This window comes from Cebidichthys violaceus, unplaced genomic scaffold (genome assembly GCF_023349555.1).
Source record: "Cebidichthys violaceus isolate CVI_PGR_0920_01 unplaced genomic scaffold, fCebVio1.0.p SCAF_8, whole genome shotgun sequence".
Classification (NCBI taxonomy): Eukaryota; Metazoa; Chordata; class Actinopteri; order Perciformes; family Stichaeidae; genus Cebidichthys; species Cebidichthys violaceus.
In genome coordinates, this window is record NW_027176964.1 from 9,541,034 (window position 1) to 9,559,453 (window position 18,420).

The 18,420-nt window shown below is 41.3% G+C and overlaps 1 protein-coding gene across 2 annotated transcripts in view; it reads left to right on the plus strand.

The window, feature by feature from the left end:
- LOC137866143 (ephrin type-B receptor 1-B) overlaps positions 1 to 14,585 on the plus strand; it is a 144,741-nt gene extending 130,156 nt beyond the window's left edge. For both annotated transcript variants that reach the window (XM_068701843.1, XM_068701844.1), the window contains exons 13-17: positions 4,639 to 4,788; positions 6,747 to 6,940; positions 9,536 to 9,691; positions 10,434 to 11,900; positions 14,037 to 14,585. In XM_068701843.1, the coding sequence (XP_068557944.1) occupies positions 4,639 to 4,788; positions 6,747 to 6,940; positions 9,536 to 9,691; positions 10,434 to 10,542 (609 nt within the window). In that variant the 3' untranslated portion in view covers positions 10,543 to 11,900; positions 14,037 to 14,585. The remainder of the gene's footprint in view (positions 1 to 4,638; positions 4,789 to 6,746; positions 6,941 to 9,535; positions 9,692 to 10,433; positions 11,901 to 14,036) is intronic.
- Positions 14,586 to 18,420: the final 3,835 nt, after the last annotated feature.

Genomic DNA, 18,420 nt, shown 5'->3' on the forward strand with positions numbered 1-18,420 from the left:
TTTAACCAAAGCAGTAATTTCCAAATAAAAAGCTTTTTAGTACCTTCAAAATAAAATGTTGACATATTTTCATATTCTTCCAAACCCAAAAGTTAGCATTGTGCTGGTTCCCTCGACAAAAAACCAATGGGATTTTTGCATCTAGCTCAAAACCCATTAAAAAAACATTGACTTCAAGACTAGGGAACCGGAAGTGCAAAAATGCGAACCCATTTCCAAGTTTTCAGGACTAAATCTTGCAACACTCTATCAAGTGCTGACAAGAATATAACTGCTGTGTCCTGCACTACATTTTGTTTGCCAAGCCAAATTGGTTTTGTAATTGTGGTTGAAATGCTTTGGCATAAAGATATGGTTTACATAATCACTTTTATAAATGACATGTTTTTCCTTTTTTATGGTGAAATCTGGGCATAGCAGTCAGCAGTCATAACATCACCAATTATGCAGTATGACGGTAGCAGTTGTACCAGTCATCAATCTCTCATTTTTAGCCAGCTACCATCAATTTTGCTGAAACTACAACTGTCACTAGCAGCTAGCTAGCTAACTAAGCTAATATAAACTCTGGAATCTAGTAATTAAAGGTGACAATGAAGAGTGTTGAAATAGTTAGAAAGTCCTGAACATTTTGTTAATGACATAGGAGAAATGTTACACACACTTTATTACCCTTTTGATTATTACATTATTGGAATGCATTTGAACTGGAGCACTAAATTACATTGTTATCTTATATCTCAGTTAAAGCACACTATTTAAATAATAAGTTAAACCTGAAACTATTTTTTTGGTGTATTTTGCTTTTACATATACTGTAACCTGACTGGATTTCAGTTCCTTTTAGTAATTCTTTTTGAAATGGGATCAGGATGCTATAGAAGGTTCCTGGCAATATGAAGCACAAGTATTTTAATCTTTTTTTTTTCAGAAGTAGAGCAATTATGGGGGGCTATTCTGGGTGTGCGTAGCATTTTTTCATTCCCTTCTGTTATCCTCCCACGCAGCATAGAGACATTTCCAGAATTCGTTTGTTAATCAAATCCAGAGACAAAACTATTCCCAGCCTAATGTGAGACTGTCTGGGATCTTTGGAACATAAAATAAAACTTTGACAAATGCTTTCCCCGAGTTTTGCATGACTCCAATGTATATATGGTATACATGGTGAAAGACATGTGTCTTTCTCTCCACCATACAGTCCCGTGGGTGTCTGAGAAACCAACATCTCTGTCACCAACCTCCACCCCTTTTTGTTCTATTTTCTTCCTCATCACTCCATATCACTCTTCCTCTCCTGGCCTCTCTCCATCCCACTCTCTTTCTCTTCCTATTTGGGCAAACATCCAGGGCAGATCGTTGCTCTCAGGATTTCATTAAAAGGATGTTGATGGAGCACTCTCCCCAGCTTAAGTAAATGTGCTCAAGTCCATTTGAGTGTGCATTGTTTGGAAGTGGATAACTGAAGTTTGAGGAGTAAAGGAAAGGAGAAGAGAAGAAGGAACAGGGGAGAAAATAAGACGGGGAGAAGGATATCTGCATAGTTGTCTTCCAGATTAAGGAGAAAGTTTACTTGGAATCTCTAAATAGCTTCTGTGAAGTGAAAAGGCTGAGCAAAAACAAGACCAAACACTGAACACTTCTTTTTTTCATTTACAGTACTTTTATCTGGGACATTGCTGCGTTGACTAGTCATTGTACTCTGACAGGTATATTTGCTTCAGATTTTACTTGATTCTGCAGCAGAATGTCAGTGACAGCCTACATGAAGATATCTGGCACATTGGTGGATGGGCAGCTCAAGCCACTGCAAAGACATGACAGGTGTTTCATATCCTTGCTATGTGTATCAATGTCTATACACACACGTTATTGGGCAAAGAGACCATTACAGACACCAGTAAGTACACACATTATTTCGCCACCACATGTTTATCCTTCATCTGGTGGACCTGGCTGTCACGGGAACACGCTCGTCTCAACGTGATACCTCTTAACCTGACAGTTCCAGCACATCTCTGTTGCAGTCGCACTCCAGACATGTCGCTATAGCTGTCACAACTGGTCACTGCCTGACACAGGTGGTCACAACTGGGTGGTGCCAGTACTGTAATTCTCATTCTGGTGACATTAGGTTGACAGCACACTCCTGTTTCTGCTCAAAGTGTTCTAGATAGGAATTATCTGAGCAAACATGGTTGGATGTGTTGTCCAAATGACTAATGTGGAAATTGAGTTGAACAAAAATTGCTAATGTCACAGAGTGTGGAAAATGGGCAAGAGTTGTTTTTTTTGACAGAATATGGTAAGGTATCTTTGTGGCACATTTATTTCAGGTTTACACCCCCTCATGGCCACTCACTTTTTCCTCACAGTGCCAACATTTATCAACCAGAAAATAGACCCATCCAGTATCTCTGGAGAATCAGGCACTCTATGTCACCCACTTTATTTATTATCATGGGAGTTTTGCGAAGTGTCACTTTGTATCATTACAGATTACTCCTCTCAAGGCCTAGAAGTTCTGCAGCTGCAGTGACTGTGCTACATTCTGGCTTATCTACACAAATTCTGAGTTAACTGTCCGAGATAATAGCAGTGTGTGAATTCAGTTTCAGGGGCGATATTTCATTTCAAGGCAAACAGAAAACAGCTTGTTCCTTCTTCAGTAGCCAGCACAATATACCATATCCAAAATGTTTTTGCCTTCTTCCCTATATGCATGAGCTGTTCAGCACTTCATGTTATTAAAACAGGATTTTGTCAGAGCTATCATTGGCCCACAGCAGTAATTACTAAGGGTTTGCATAGCTGCCTCTGACTCACTCGCTTTGGAAATGTTATTACTAAAGTCTTTCTCATTGGAGGCGCACAAGGACCTTCTTGTGAAGCCTGTCTTTGCTCAGGCCATTCCAGCGACACTCAGCTCATATCCCCAACAGGGTCCTGGGGCATGAGACCAGATGTAGAGCAAAGGAGGGAGTAAGCGAGTAATGATAAAGAGGGACCCTAATAGAGAGCATTTTGCTTGGAGCAGCTATTTTTTCATGTTATTCTGTGTTTATTTCTTCGTTTTTCATCTTATGTATGTTCTTTTAAATTAAATAATTGACTTGAAGCATTGCCCCTGACAGAGTGACGGATGAAGAGGAAGGGGATTGACCCTTTTATTTTTTCTCAGGGATGATATTCGGCTATCTGTGTAGCTCCAGTTTGCCCTCAGACAAAGGAAAGGGCAAGAGAAAGTGTCTTGGGGTCTTAGTAAAGATGAAACGATTCAGATATGAACTAGTCTGAGGTATGAGAAAAGCACTGAAGTCGCTGGGGCTTAGACTATTGATCTCTTCCTCTCCGTATTTCTTTCTTGTTCTCTCATTTTCTCCGTCAGTCACAGACAGACAACCACACACTGCACCAATTGCCTAATTCGTTCAATGCTTCATGTCTTCCTCTCCACTGGCTCGTGTGCTCATTGAGAGCTGGGTGTTGCCTCTGCGTCTTGCAGTGTTTCCTTATAGCAGTCTTCATTCAGGGTCAGGTGTTAAATCTCTTTTCAGCGTCAGCAACCTCGCAAAGTTCAAACCCAAAAGAGGTGCTCGTTAATGAGCTCAGCCTCTCCACCTCTGCAGTGCCATGCAGCACTGACCTGTAACACCTCCATACGTGTGTGTGTGTGTGTGTGTGTGTGTGTGTGTGTGTGTGTGTGTGTGTGTGTGTGTGTGTGCGTGCGTGCGTGCGTGCGTGCGTGCGTGTGTAGTACACATACAGAAATACACCCAAGTAAACCTGTTTATGATTTTTCTTGTCCAGCATTTCAAACATCTGCCTGCAGTATAGTAAAGCAACGGAAGAACTGTTTTTTGTCTCCTCACTAATCTCTCATTTCCCTCTCCGTCTCTTTCTCTACATCCCTCCCTCCTCTGTCTCTGACTCTTCTCTTACTCTCTTGCTCTCTGAGAGTGAGCAGAGAACAGGGTGGTCTGTGTAGGTTGCTTTTTGGGTTTGTCTCCAACAACGGCTTATCTGCAAATGCTCAGATTCAGCTAATTGGCGGCAAGCTCACTTCAGATAAAAGGGGAGGTGCTGTTGGCGGGGGTGGGGGGGGTGGGGGGGGGGGGGGGGGGGGGGGTGTTCAGGGTGGGTCTGCACAATTGCGTCTGTCTGTGCCGGTGCATATGTTCCCAAATGTGTATGTATATATATATATATATATATCTGTGTGTGTGTGTGTGTGTGGAATATTAAACAGGCAGCTGTCAATTTCAGTCAACAGGGTGCGTAGCATGCCTGAGGCCCAGGTAGCCCAATTACAGGCAGACACGCTCGATGTACGAGCAGAAGCCTGGGCCTATCTTCCTTTATTCAAACACTGCTCTGGGAGAGGAGACGCTAAATGTGATGTTGGTCGATGTGTGAAGGGCGGACACTGTTGGGAGCCGCTGCTGAGACAGAAGCAGAATCTTGTGTATGTTTTGGCTGCTGGAGTGTTGATACTGGGTGAATGGGGAGGATAAAGAGTTTTAGTTGAGGCAAGCACGCTGGTGTTGAGGGTAATGGCAGCAAAAGGATGTTTGCAAAAAAAACATTTTGAGAAATTTCACCTTCTGCTCATTTTTTCCCCCTTTCGCCTTTCCTCAGGGTGGGAAGATCCCAGTGAGGTGGACAGCTCCAGAAGCCATCGCTTACAGAAAGTTCACCTCAGCCAGTGATGTCTGGAGCTACGGCATCGTCATGTGGGAAGTGATGTCGTTTGGAGAGAGGCCTTACTGGGACATGTCCAACCAGGATGTAAGTGTTTATTGGTAGACCAATGAATTTGTATTGTTACTTTTTAATGCAATGTTTTTCCTTTTTAAATAGGATGTTAGGGCAGAACATTGGATAGTGAGCGTTAACTGGGCTTTCAGTTATGGAGAGAAAAGCCGTTGTATTTGATATGACAGGCTGAAAAGTGTAATTGTCAAATAATGTGTTGACTTCTTAGTTACACCCACTAGTACAGCATGGCGTTCTCACTGAAGAGGCACCTCTTACTAGGAAGTAGCAGCTTTCTAGAAAGTTAAAGAGTTTATGGGATCTTAAAGAAAAATCATAAAAATAAACATTTAAGTAAGTGTAAAAAACAAGTTTGAATCTGAATAAACTGCATCATTAAGAGGATGGCCATTTGCGTACAGATGTGGTTAAACGACCCCATAGATACACAATCAAGGATAACTCATAAGACAGGAAGCTGTAATAAATCACACATTTTTATCGGCTCCCATCTCAGAGCATCATGACTGAAGATGTCCTTGACTCTGACTTTGAAAGCAGACGTATTATGGACACAGTTGCACACTATCCTCTTCCCTTCCTGGCCAGCTTTTGAGAGCAATGAATGATTGCTGAGAGCTCTGCTTTGTTCCCCATGTCCGTTTGGATAAGGTCCACACACAGACTCCAACAAACACACAGGCACCAACACCAACCCCCTCAACCATTGGCTATAGTCCCATACTACAAAGTCTCTCTCCCTAAGCTCCCTTAGTGAGACAATCAGCCAACCATCAGGCCTCTATGGACCCTGCTCCACAAGGACCGTCCAAGCCAGCAGATGTTGCCTCAGTGGGCCAACAGCAAACACTGCCTGGTGGGACTAATGCAGAGAAGAGGACTGGCACTGCTCAGCATGTCCGGCTGCTCAGTCCACACACACACACACACACACACACACACAGACACACACACACACACACACACACACACACACACACACACACACAACCACTTCTCCATATGCACCATTTGTCAAGATTGTGCTGAGTTGCACTCAACTCTGGGGTGGACTTGGCAACCGACAGAGCAGCCTCTAATTTTTAATGATAGTATCTTTTAGACTTCATTTCACACCAGACCCTTATCTCGCAACTATGCATTTTTAAGAAAAGATTACATCTACAGACAGTTTGGATACATGGATATGGGTGAGAGCGAGGTCCATCTATGTGCAATGCAGTAATCTTGGCAGTCTTTTGTGTTTGTAATGTCTAAGAAGTGACTTCATGGCAGCAGATTAAGCTTTTTAATTTATTTTGGTATAATATAGTTATTTGGACATAAATGTTAAGCATACATTATAGCTAAAAGAGAAGTGACTGGAGTTTGAGGGGTGGTCATTGGATTAAAGGTACTCCACTCTGCCTAAATCTCCAAATCTGCCTCAAATTCTGATAAAACTTTGTTCAACTCTTACAAAACACTTCACTCTAACTCTGACTAGCCTGAAACTCTTAATTGTAGCTTCTCTCTAACAAGGCCAGGCAGCCTTTAAGAGACATGTGTCAAGTGGCTGTGCTTCACAGTGTTAATTATATGCAATCTGCCCTTTCCCAAGTGACTTCTTTCTACAGTGACACTGCCTCTGCTCTCCTTTCCGTCTCTTTCCTTGCTCTGTCCTCCAGGAGTGGCATATGATTGGCTGGAGTCAAGAAGAAGGGCACATCAGCATGAATGCTAACTGTTTCTTGAGTGGCCAGAGGGAGTGTGTTTTTATGGGAGAGGGGTGGGGTGTTGTTGAGGCAGGGATGAGCGTGTCTGGATTACACAGTGAATATGCTAAATATCATTGGTCACTGCAAACTCAAATTGGTATTTTGTTTTTAATGAAGTATATTACTGACAACCAGCCAGTTGGTAGAAAAAACCTGTGACTGACAGCAATAAGTTGTAAATACCCAAACTTCCTCTTCCTACCTTTACTCCAGGTGATTAACGCAATTGAACAGGACTACCGTCTGCCGCCACCTATGGACTGCCCCAGTGCTCTGCACCAGTTGATGCTGGACTGTTGGCAGAAGGACCGTAACGTACGACCCCGCTTCACCGACATTGTCAGCACCCTGGACAAGATGATCCGTAATCCCACCAGCCTCAAAGCTGTAGCCAACATCCCCGCAGTGTGAGTAAAAACGCTTTTTCAACCCGCACGTTACACGTGCATTCACCCTAAAGGGGACGTTAAGTATACACAAATATGCTTTTCATCTGTTTATATATGCAGTATTTACAAATGCTGTCTGCACAAACAATCCAGCGCGCACATGCTTGCTTTTTATCCCCTCATAAAATAAACATGAATTTATTACTGTTGATTGCATCAAACCTGAACTTTTCTTCCCACCCATTCAGATCCCCATATTGGCTTTCAATTTTTTTTATTTTTCCACATTTTGTGGTGTCTTTTTTTTACCTTAAAATGGTATAACAAAAACGTGTTTTTCAAAAAATGTTGTCAGTAATATAAAATGTACATAGATATTCAGACTTTTTATTCATTATTTTGTAGAGGGACCATTTGCCTTGATTTGTTTTGAAACTTATGGGATATGATATTGCCCTTCCTGCTATTGTTTTGGGCAATTTCTTCCACCCTTCTTTGAAGATCCTCTCAAGCTCATCCAGATTGGTTGTGGACTTTCTGTGACCTGCAAGCTTCAGGTTCCTCCACAGATTTTCCATTCCAAATTTGAGGCTTTGGCTGGGACACTTTTTGACATTTTGAGACTTGTCCTGAAGCCAGTGGTTTTGCCGTGTGCTTTGTGCAGCTGCCATGTTAAAAGGTGAACTTTTGGCTTTGTGTGAGTTTGAGTTTCTGCAATAAAGCCTGTTTTTCATCAAGGTCCCTCCTGTATTGTAGCTCAATTTACTGTTTCTTTAATTGTGACCAGTTTTCTTATATCTGAAAGTAAGAAACATCACGATAGCATGCTCGTTGTAGGGGTAGTATTTGCTTACTTTTTGTAGTAGCAGCACATGCCATTCTCTAGATAGATAGATAGATAGATAGATAGATAGATAGATAGATAGATAGATAGATAGATAGATAGATAGATAGATACAGTTGTGGTCAAAAGTTTACATACACTTGTAAAGAACATAATGTCATGGCTCTCTTGAGTTTCCAGTTATTTCTACAACTCTGATTTTTCTCTGATAGAGTGATTGGAACAGATACTTCTTTGTCACAAAAAACATTCATGAAGTTTGGTTCTTTCATGACTTTATTATGGGTTAACAGAAAAAGTGACAAAATCTGCTGGGTCAAAAATATACATACAGCAACATGAATTAGCAATTTTGGTGACTTAGAAAGTTGTGTCAATGAAATGAGCTTCATAGCATGGCCTCTTAACTTCTTGTGAGTGATTATGAGTGACTACAACTGGTGACTTCTCTGAGGCCATTTAAATAGGGCTCATTGGATACAAACGTATAAAGTGCATGGCACTGTTTTGTCACTGCCACGATCAGGAAGAAAACGCAAGCTATCACCTGCTGCTGAGAGAAAATTGGTCAGGAGGGTGAAGAGTCAACCGAGAACCACCAAAAAGCAGATCTGCCAAGAATTAGAAGCTGCTGGAACACAGGTGTCAGTGTCCACAGTCAAGCGTGTTTTGCATCTCCATGGACTGAGAGGCTGCCGTGCAAGAAGGAAGCCCTTGCTCCAAAAGCGGCACCTTAAGGCTCGACTGAAGTTTGCTGCTGATCACATGGACAAAGATAAGACCTTCTGGAGGAAAGTTCTGTGGTCAGACGAAACAAAAATCGAGCTGTTTGGCCACAATGCCCAGCAATATGTTTGGAGGAGAAAAGGTGAGGCCTTTAACCCCAAGAACACCATGCCTACCGTCAAGCACGGTGGTGGTAGTATTATGCTGTGGGGCTGTTTTGCTGCCAATGGAACTGGTGCTTTACAGAGAGTAAATGGGATAATGAAGAAGGAGGATTACCTTCAAATTCTTCAAGATAACCTAAAATCATCAGCCCGAAGGTTGGGTCTTGGGCGCAGTTGGGTGTTCCAACAGGACAATGACCCCAAACACACATCAAAAGTGGTAATGGAATGGCTAAATCAGGCTAGAATTAGGGTTTTAGAATGGCCTTCCCAAAGTCCTGACTTAAAATCCCATTGAGAACATGTGGACAATGCTGAAGAAACAAGTCCATGTCAGAAAGCTATCAAATTTAACTGAACTGCACCAATTCTGTCAAGAGGAGTGGTCAAAGATTCAACGAGAAGCTTGCCAGAAGCTTGTGGATGGCTACCAAAAGCGCCTAATTGAAGTGAAAATGGCCAAGGGACATGTAACCAAATATTAGCACTGCTGTATGTATATTTTTGACCCAGCAGATTTGATCACTTTTTCTGTTAACCCATAATAAAGTCATGAAAGAACCAAACTTCATGAATGTTTTTTGTGACAAAGAAGTATCTGTTCCAATCACTCTATCAGAGAAAAATCAGAGTTGTAGAAATAATGGGGAAACTCAAGAGAGCCATGACATTATGTTCTTTACAAGTGTATGTAAACTTTTGACCACAACTGTAGATACACTCACACTTTCTCCTTCTCCATCTTGCATCCTCTCACACACACACCTACGCAAAAGCCATAACCACAGTTCCTCTTCTTCTCTTCAAATCCTCCTTTCATCAAAGCCCTGTACTATACTTACCTCCTCTTACCCCCCTTTTCCCCTCTTGCTTCTGCAGGCCTTCTCAGCCACTGTTGGACAGATCCATACCTGACTTCAACACCTTCAGCTCAGTAGAGGACTGGCTCGCTGCCATCAAGATGAGCCAGTACAGAGACAACTTCCTAAACTCAGGTTTTACCTCCCTGCAGCTGGTGGCTCAAATGACCTCAGAGTGAGTTCATCTGCTCATGTGCAAATGAAGAAGTCTAAATCCATATGGCAACTGATGGGCACACTTGTATGAAATTACTAAACTTCAAGTGTGTGTATTTTTAGCATGAATGCGCCCAGTGACTCAAGTCTTTGAATGATTGCATCGAAAAGATTTTCTATGAACGATTTTTCAAAATGGCTAAGGATGTAAATCCTTTAAATACACATTTTTTTTAAGAGACACATTTATTTGCTACTGTCTATGTGTTCATGAGTGTTTCAAAGCATGGGTCGTGACATAATTTCTCATAGCACTTGTGGTACCAATAGACATGCACATTGCACTTCATTTATTTTAATTAACAATGTTGCTTGGTCTACAAATTTATGTGAAAATGTAAAATCATTCTAACATTTTTTATTAAAAATGTATGCTTGGGGCTTGGTGGCATTTATGCAGTCTCTTTGCAATGCAAAGCAACACGCATTACTAAGTCTTCTATCAAGTGATATAATTCATTTTGTAAATTTGTGTTTTCTGTTCATCGCCACTAGCTTTTCACCCTGAAATTGCTCTTTCATATACAGTGATGTTACAACTGTAAATGCACCAGAAAATGAAAGTCTTTTTTTTTTTGCTAGTATAATGCCTTTATACTCAAATAATCCATTCCATCTTCAATATGATGGAAAGTCTTTCATCTATTGCTTCAAAAATGTTCTTGCTTTTCAATTTTCTCTCTTTCTCTCTTTCTCTCTAGGGACTTGCTGAGAATAGGAGTGACCCTGGCAGGCCACCAAAAGAAGATCCTCAGTAATATCCAATCCATGAGGGTGCAGATGAGCCAGTCACCCACGACTATGGCATGACTACAGGGGGCGCTGTGCCATGGAGCAGGCAGCATTCGTAGGACCAACAACAATGGCAGCCCTCGAATGACCCCTGATCCATCGGAACGCGCCAGAATCGAGACAATTGTCTTAATCTAATTCACTACCATGACAACAGGAGACCAGGGTCTACACCACCACATGATTAACCGTTATCACACTTCATGCAATCCACGCCAGGAGTTCAGGGTTCAGACTTGATGCTGTTTCTCCATTTATCCACAATAAAGGAAGGAAGACAGATATCCATGGATGTGGTTATGGACTGCCATTCATGTAATTTTAAACCAAAATAACTCCAACAATCCGACATTGACACAGGGACTCCCTCACAATTTCAGACTGTATGGTACAATGAGTGATATTGTACTTCTTTATTATCTGGACTTGAAGATGTTAAAATTGTAAACCGAAGTGTGAGACATTTAGAAACAACGTGTGACCTGTGATTTTACCGTCGTCAATGTGTGCAATGAAGATGCCTTGACCTGGCCAGAAATAAGTCCCAGAAGAAAAAGCAATGACCAATAGGAATAATTAGAGGGAGAAGAATACAGGGATGTACAGTGGAGCACCATCTTCAACTTTCACATCATATTTTGCTCGTTTGAAGAATTTGAAAAATGTATTCTAAATGGACTGGCCAAAATTTAGAGCCAGTTATATTTTTGTCTTTTACCATCTGTTTGTTTGTTTGTTTTTATCACTATAGCAAGATGCCGCCCACTCATATTTTAACTTTAACACTACCTGTGGTAACCTGGGTGGAAGGCCTTGCCAAAGGACTTCTTAACCAGCCCCACCCAGATTCAGAGAATATAAATATGTGTATCTCTTGCTGAATATGATTATATATTTCATAATAAATCTTCATATTGAAGGTGATATGTATGAATATGTATGTACAGAACTCTCTGCTTGCATTTTTGGCAAAGACATGTTTGTTGACTAGATTGTGATAGACACATGCAATGTGTAGATTCCCCACGGTGCCCTGGTTTCCTTCAGGCGGCCGGACAACAGACACTGGGTTGTACGACTCCCTGCTTCAGGGGCACAAGGACAATCCTAACTGGATCTTAAGCTGAGGAAAACATTAAAGGACTTGTAGGCAAAGAATTGGTATTGTAGATCTATATTACAATTGCTGTAGGAGTTAAAATAATTGACAAAATATCCGTTTAATGTGGCTGTACACATTCTGTCTCTTGCTGGTGAGCACTTACTTGTACAGATATGTTTTTATTTCTTTTTGTTCTGTTGTTGTGTGTGTTGCGAGTGCTCAGCAACATCCAGAGGGGAAGGAAACTCCACACGTCGGCTGGCCCACATCTATGGTAAATATCCGCTGACTAAACATAAAATTGCTCTGTATCAGTATTTCAGGCAAATCCAGTCAGTCTTCCTCATGGGTCCTGCGGGGCGGGGCAAAACCCGCTGCAAGTTTGAAATGCATGGGAGAGTAGCTAATCAAAGCGCTGGAAATCACTTTTCACTTCTCTACACAGTCAAAATGAGCATCTGGGCTGAGGTTTGCCAACAGACGCCTGATGTCATTCCTATGAACACACAGGCTTAAACAACCCACACGGGCACACTGCTCACTCTGTAGCAAAGCCTTCCACAGACTGCCGTAGCTAAGCTGCTGAGTACATCTATGCACTCTCACTATACACTGCTGCCATATGGGTGTACAGGTTGAGGCCAAACACTTTGTGGGAGTTTCATGCATATATGAATCGGTCCATAAGTCTTAGCTGCAGGAATTGGTGTTTGGAAACACACTCTTTGGTAGTGCTTGATTGCAAGATGTCTATATTGTTCCTAAGGGATGCTGTGGATGGACTGTCGTTGAAATTACACTGCGGTATCTGGAATATATTTTGCGGATATTGCTGGATTGCAGGATGATTTCTCTTTTTTTAGTCTGGGGATGGTCTATAATGATTGTAGTGCGAATGGTCTGTGAAATGTGATAGTGTGAGAGCAGCTTGGTGATGAGTAGTGGTGGTTTTGCTTACTTACTTTTTTTTTGGAAAGTTTTTTCAAGTGTTGATGAAATAGTAATAACAATTGAAAGCAAACTGACCTGAATGTCCCTGTGGTTGTTTTCCCATGACATACGGCCATGGTAGCAAAGTGTCTTATTCACAGACAATTATCATGACCTTCTGTATAATCAATTCCCTGCTGTAGCTGTGACCCTGCTTATATCCCTTTTGGCCCTTTGGATTTGAAGAGGCATGAATGAATACGGATCTAACCTCACCTTTCATCCAAAATTACAAATTGATGGCAGACCCATTAGCTGATTATTATGTATACTCACCCGCCTTAAGTCGTCTTCCTCCTCACTCTGGCCTGCCCCTCTCCCTGGCCTCTCTCGCTAGCTGGCACAACTCCAGCTCATTTATCCTTGGTGTGACCAAGCTGTCCTGGGCTGGGCTGGGCTGGGCCATGGCAACCCCAGCCTGAGAAATGGTTGGCTTCATGCTCAAGTGGGCCCAGACAAGGATGCAAACACCTGCTGGGACCCCCATTTGACAGGCATCAGATCAGCCACGGTTAGGGAGACTGATGGGAGTGTCAAAAAACGAATACACACAAACCAAGAAACCCTCTATTATGATTTGCCCACATCTGGTTTCCAGGCTGATGCTTAATGAAGAGAAAGTTGGCAGAGACCTGACAGAGTCTGTGCTTATGTGATTGAAAGAGGGGGATGAGTCAGTTTACAGAAGGGTGGGGTTGCAGGATAGAAGTGACATAAAGATGGGGTGTTAGCTGAAAGTCAGAAAGTTAGCTTATTGAAGTAAATCGGCTGGTTTTCTATTGCAATTTGGTTTATGTGGCAACATCTTCGTCATTGTATAATGTTAATTTCTTTGGTTTAGTTTGGTAATGGAACATACGGTAATCAAGCAACTGGTTTGTTTCGTGGGCAAAATCAATTTATTTCTCTTTTTCCATTTATCAATATAATAATAATCACATACTTCTTGAGATTGGCATAAATTCCTTTCGCAGAAGCCAATGATTCAATTTGAATGCATTAGTCCTCTATTCAGCTCAGTCTCATGTATTTGCTTTTCAACCCGAGAGCCTGTGAATGAGATGATAGAATGCATTCATTATGCAACAGTGTAATTCTCCATTTGCTCTGTTTGTCTTTCTAAATATCTGACTGTAATGACACTCCAGTCTGATGAATGGAGAGGCGGGTCGCCATCCCTCTCTGAAAGCCGTTTCATATGGAAGCCATTCATCACACTGATACAAAACACAAGAACAGAGCTTGTAAAATGTTTCATGGTGCTGTTACTGTCGGAGAAGTGACCAGCAATCCTTTTAGTAGCTGATTTCACGCCTATCATTTATAGGTCAGAACTGTAGAAGCCGTGTTGGCCTGACACGACACCCTACAAAACTACCCTGTTAAACTACTCCATTCTCTTTTTTCCCCTCTGTTTCAGACTGTGGACTCGACATACACACATATTAAAACACAAACACACAAGACTTCATGTCACCCTTTTACATGCACACACACCATGTGAACACTTGGAGTTGCTGTTGGAAGGCGGAGCAGGTGACATGGGACCTTTCAAGGAATCCAGTCATAACATCCGCCTGTGCTACACAATGGATGTTGGAGATGGATATGAGCGTACACATGTCATACTTTGTTTGTTTGTGTGTGAGAGTGAATGTATCTGTGTGAGCATAGCAGGCACATTTGTGTACAGACATTTATGTGTGCACAGGTACACTGTTTAAGAGCGTGAACAGTTTTTTTTTTTTTGTTCTTTTCTTTCTGTATAGCTACCACTTGTAAATTGTGACAAGTATGTGTCAAGAGTTTGTAAGCTGTAACTTTCTGAGAAATATTGTACTAAAATGCACTCAATAAACGCCTTGGAAAACAAGTCAATCACTTTAAGGTCTGTGACTCTATGGGCTATAATTCTGATTTCATTAATGGTGATTCAAGAAAGTGGAGAGGAAGGGTTATTATCCAGTAACACTTCTGTCAGTGCTGTGCGTGAGCGTGATGTCTAATGCTTGGTTTCAATTGGAAATAAACAGCATTTTGTCGCCGCCGGTCTGGCTGGCAGCTTGCGTTAAAAGCAATCAGCCACTAATAAATGTGCCGTCATTTGGATGACACGCAAACCCAAAAAATTACTCTCAAAGAAAAATGACAATATTTTGACAAACTGGTAGAAATTCTCCTCCCTTCTAAGCTCTTATCAAACACACACTTGCACACACATGCGTACAAATACACGAGCAGTAACAGCAGTCTCGTAAATTCCAGTTGCCAGAGACTGAGACTTTTAGAGCACTTCGCTCACTGGAAAGTGTGTTGCACAGTAATGATATGGTTAATGAGGTGAGTCAAAAGATGTGGTGATGTAGCCATTTCTCAGCATTTCCCCCATAACTGTTTATTGACTCTAATTGATTGATATTATCCAGCTTCATATTAAAGAGAGACTACTGTGCCAAACCAAGAGGAAGCCAACAAGATTCATGAAGTTATCCTTTTATCAGAGGAAAAGCTCTGATGTCACTGAAGAAGTGTTGAATTCGCCTGCTGTTTTCCTACACATCTTTTGACATGGTGTTAATGAAAATGTGGAGACCTTTGAGGTAAAGAGTAACTTAATTAAGGAGTATTTTACTGAAAGCACAGACCATTTCAAATCTGTTTTCACCTTTCTCTGGGTGGGGTTAAGTGTGCCTGTAACCAGAGATGCTCACGTTATAAGTCAAGTCTCAGTACTGAGATGCGGTACTGAGAAACTCGACACTCTGAGAGCTCTGTCATAAACTGACTTTTAACCCAGTTCAAAGCCACAGTTTTATATAGTTTTTAGACATTGATTGTTTTAACCGTATCTTTTAATAGGTCTAGATTACATTTTTTCCAAGAAACAAGCAGAGCTACTCAACAAACAGTACAGGAACTGTTTTATTTCAGTATTTTAAGCGGTTTTAGTCATTGACTGAAGGAAAATCTTTAAGGACAATTTGGCTTGGCTATGGCTTGGATTTGAGTTATTTTTAGGAACTGTTATCTGCTAACGTGATGGCTGTGTGTGAGTCTTGCCATCTGACCTTTTTTTAAAGTTGAAAAAACAACACCTCTTGTTTGAAATCAAACAGTAATACAAACTTGTCCAGGAGTTCTCTGCTGTCGATACTGCCCAGGCTAAACAACTTCTCCCAGATTCTACTTGCCATGTCAGGTCCAATACCCGCTCCCCAGACTGTTCCACTAACGCCACTACTATCCCTTGGTCCTGCTCCGTTGCCACAGGAGTACCGGAGGCTGCTCCCAGTCAGGCTGAAGATCCCTGGATTCTAATTGGAGCTAGACCCAAAGCCAACTCAGCCCTCTGTATTAAGTCTGCTGAAGGATGGGGTTGTCGATGGCAGGGGAGACACTGTGACAGGCGATCCTGCCACGCTCTAAAACCTCAGGAGATCAGGCTCGAGAATAGATCCAACATCCTTGATCTGCAGGAATTTCCCCCATTGGGTTGTCGGCCCCCCTGCAACCAAGTAACCCGTGCATCGGCGTCTCGGAAAGGTGGCAGGCTCTTCTTTGTCGCCTCTGAACCTGACGACGGACTGCTCTCGGACCATCCATTAAAGGAGGAGTGAAGCTCCCAGGCTGGTACAGCGTACTTCAAAGTACTCATCATTAAAGACAACATTCCTGGCCTAATAAATTCCCATCCAGAGGTAGACAGCATTATCATTCATGTCGGCACAAAGGACATTCCCAAGCAACAGTAAGACATTTTTAAAACATGATTTTGCTCACTTGTTTAAACATACTCAAATGATTCTCAAGTCAAATTTATATTTCTGAACCAATTCTCACATTTGGCCGTAGAGTAAGGTGTTTCGGCAGGCTGCTCAGCTTAAACTCCTGGCTGCCCTTTGTTGCTCATGGTGTGTTGTTTTTTTGTTTTTTGATAATCTTAATGTCTTCTGGGCATGAGGGGAACTTTTTTTAACTCATATGGTCTCCATCCGAACAAAGCTGGAGCTTGGATGCTAGCTGCCAATTTATGATTTGAAATCCTTTTGCTCAGGTGCTGATTGTAGGAACACACCATGCCGTCCAGTAACTTTTCTGATTGTAAATGGCCGATCTGTCATAGACTGATGTTCCCAGGATCCCAGTTCCTATCTGCTTAGCACCACATCTATCTGGCCAGACCAGACATTTTCAACATCCTTGTGCAAATCACTTAGAGATGCCCTAGGACATTTGCAGACAAACAATCTGGTGCATGTCACAGGAACCTGATCACAGTTGATGTTCCAAAGCTGACTAAAGCATTACCCAATATGCTGGAAATCTTGGCAACACAAACAGATCCTGATATTCTGGTATTATCTGAAGCTTGGTCAAGATGTACTGTAAGGGATTCTGAGGTAGTCTTGTGTGATTCTGATGTTAAGGCTAAATGATGTGGTTGTGGTGTGCAGAATATATCAAGTCCCAGGTTCTAGGAAGCAATTTCCTCTTTACTTGCTTTAAGGTGGCATAGAAACAAAATAGACATCTGCTATTTTTTAATAAATATTTTGCATCAGCTGGTAACCTGTTTGATGAACAGTATACAGGACCTCTTCTGCCCGCTATTTATCCTGACATCCAGGTAATTACAAGGTCTTGTTTCATGTCACAGCTGTTTTCATCTGATGACACGACCAATGCATTATTAGATATAGATTTAAAAAATTTGGTTGGTGAGGAATAACTTGGTCGAAATCTTTAGATCAAAGCTTGCTGCTCCTAAGGTCTGTAAGACTACTTTCTGTAATTACATAAAACAGCCAACTTTAATAATCATTTATTTCAAAATTATTATGCCTAGCAAAAATACTAGAATCTCTTATGAATAAAAAGCTTAAATCATTCCTCTGAGTAAATTCTATTTTAAGCTGACGCAAATTGTGTTTTAGAGAAAAGCACAGCACTGTTTGTTCTGCCACTCTGGTTTTAAATTATCTCAGCTTTAGAAAGAAATATTTTGTAGCTCTTTTCATTGATCAACAACATTGTATACCGTTGATCATGCATCGCTTTTAAAAAATACTTTACAGCATTTGATTTGATGAAATTGCATATGCTATAAGAAATGTTGAATCTGAATTTGTGCAAATTGTAAAATGTGTCCCACAAGGCTCAATCCTGGGGCCTGTTCTGTTCACTCTTTATAATGATGATATTGCGTCTTGTGTAACTGGGTGTAATATACGTCTTTATGTTAATGATTCTATTTTATACTGTTAGGAGGATGCTGTACATTCTGTTGCTCTCAATAAACTTAAATTTGTTCATAATGCATATAAAATTGAATTCATGCTTTTCACCAGAGCCAAAATATTGATTATGAAAATATCCTCCTCTCAAAGAATTTTGAAAATTTTGAAAGAATCACAGACTACTATTATCTTTTTTTTGGAACGACAAGAAGGTACCTTTTAATACCACGTGACTAAACTGATGATCATCTAAAAATAAAAAATAAATGGTTTCTTAGGAATAAAATATGGTTTCCCTTTGCATTGTAGAAGGGTGCTTATTGAGGCAACTCTCTTATCAGTTTTGGATTATAATGACATTTTTACATGCATGCCTCAGCTCTGAAGCCTGTGCATGCTGTTTGTCACTCTGCAGTAAGATGTATTACTGGATTACTGGACCCTTATCAAACAGGCTTTAATAATTGGAGGATGTTTCAGGAGCAGGCTGTATATACTGAGCTTTGAAATCCAGTTTTACTCATTGTGCACCTGCAACATGCAACAACATGCATAATAATTTAAAGT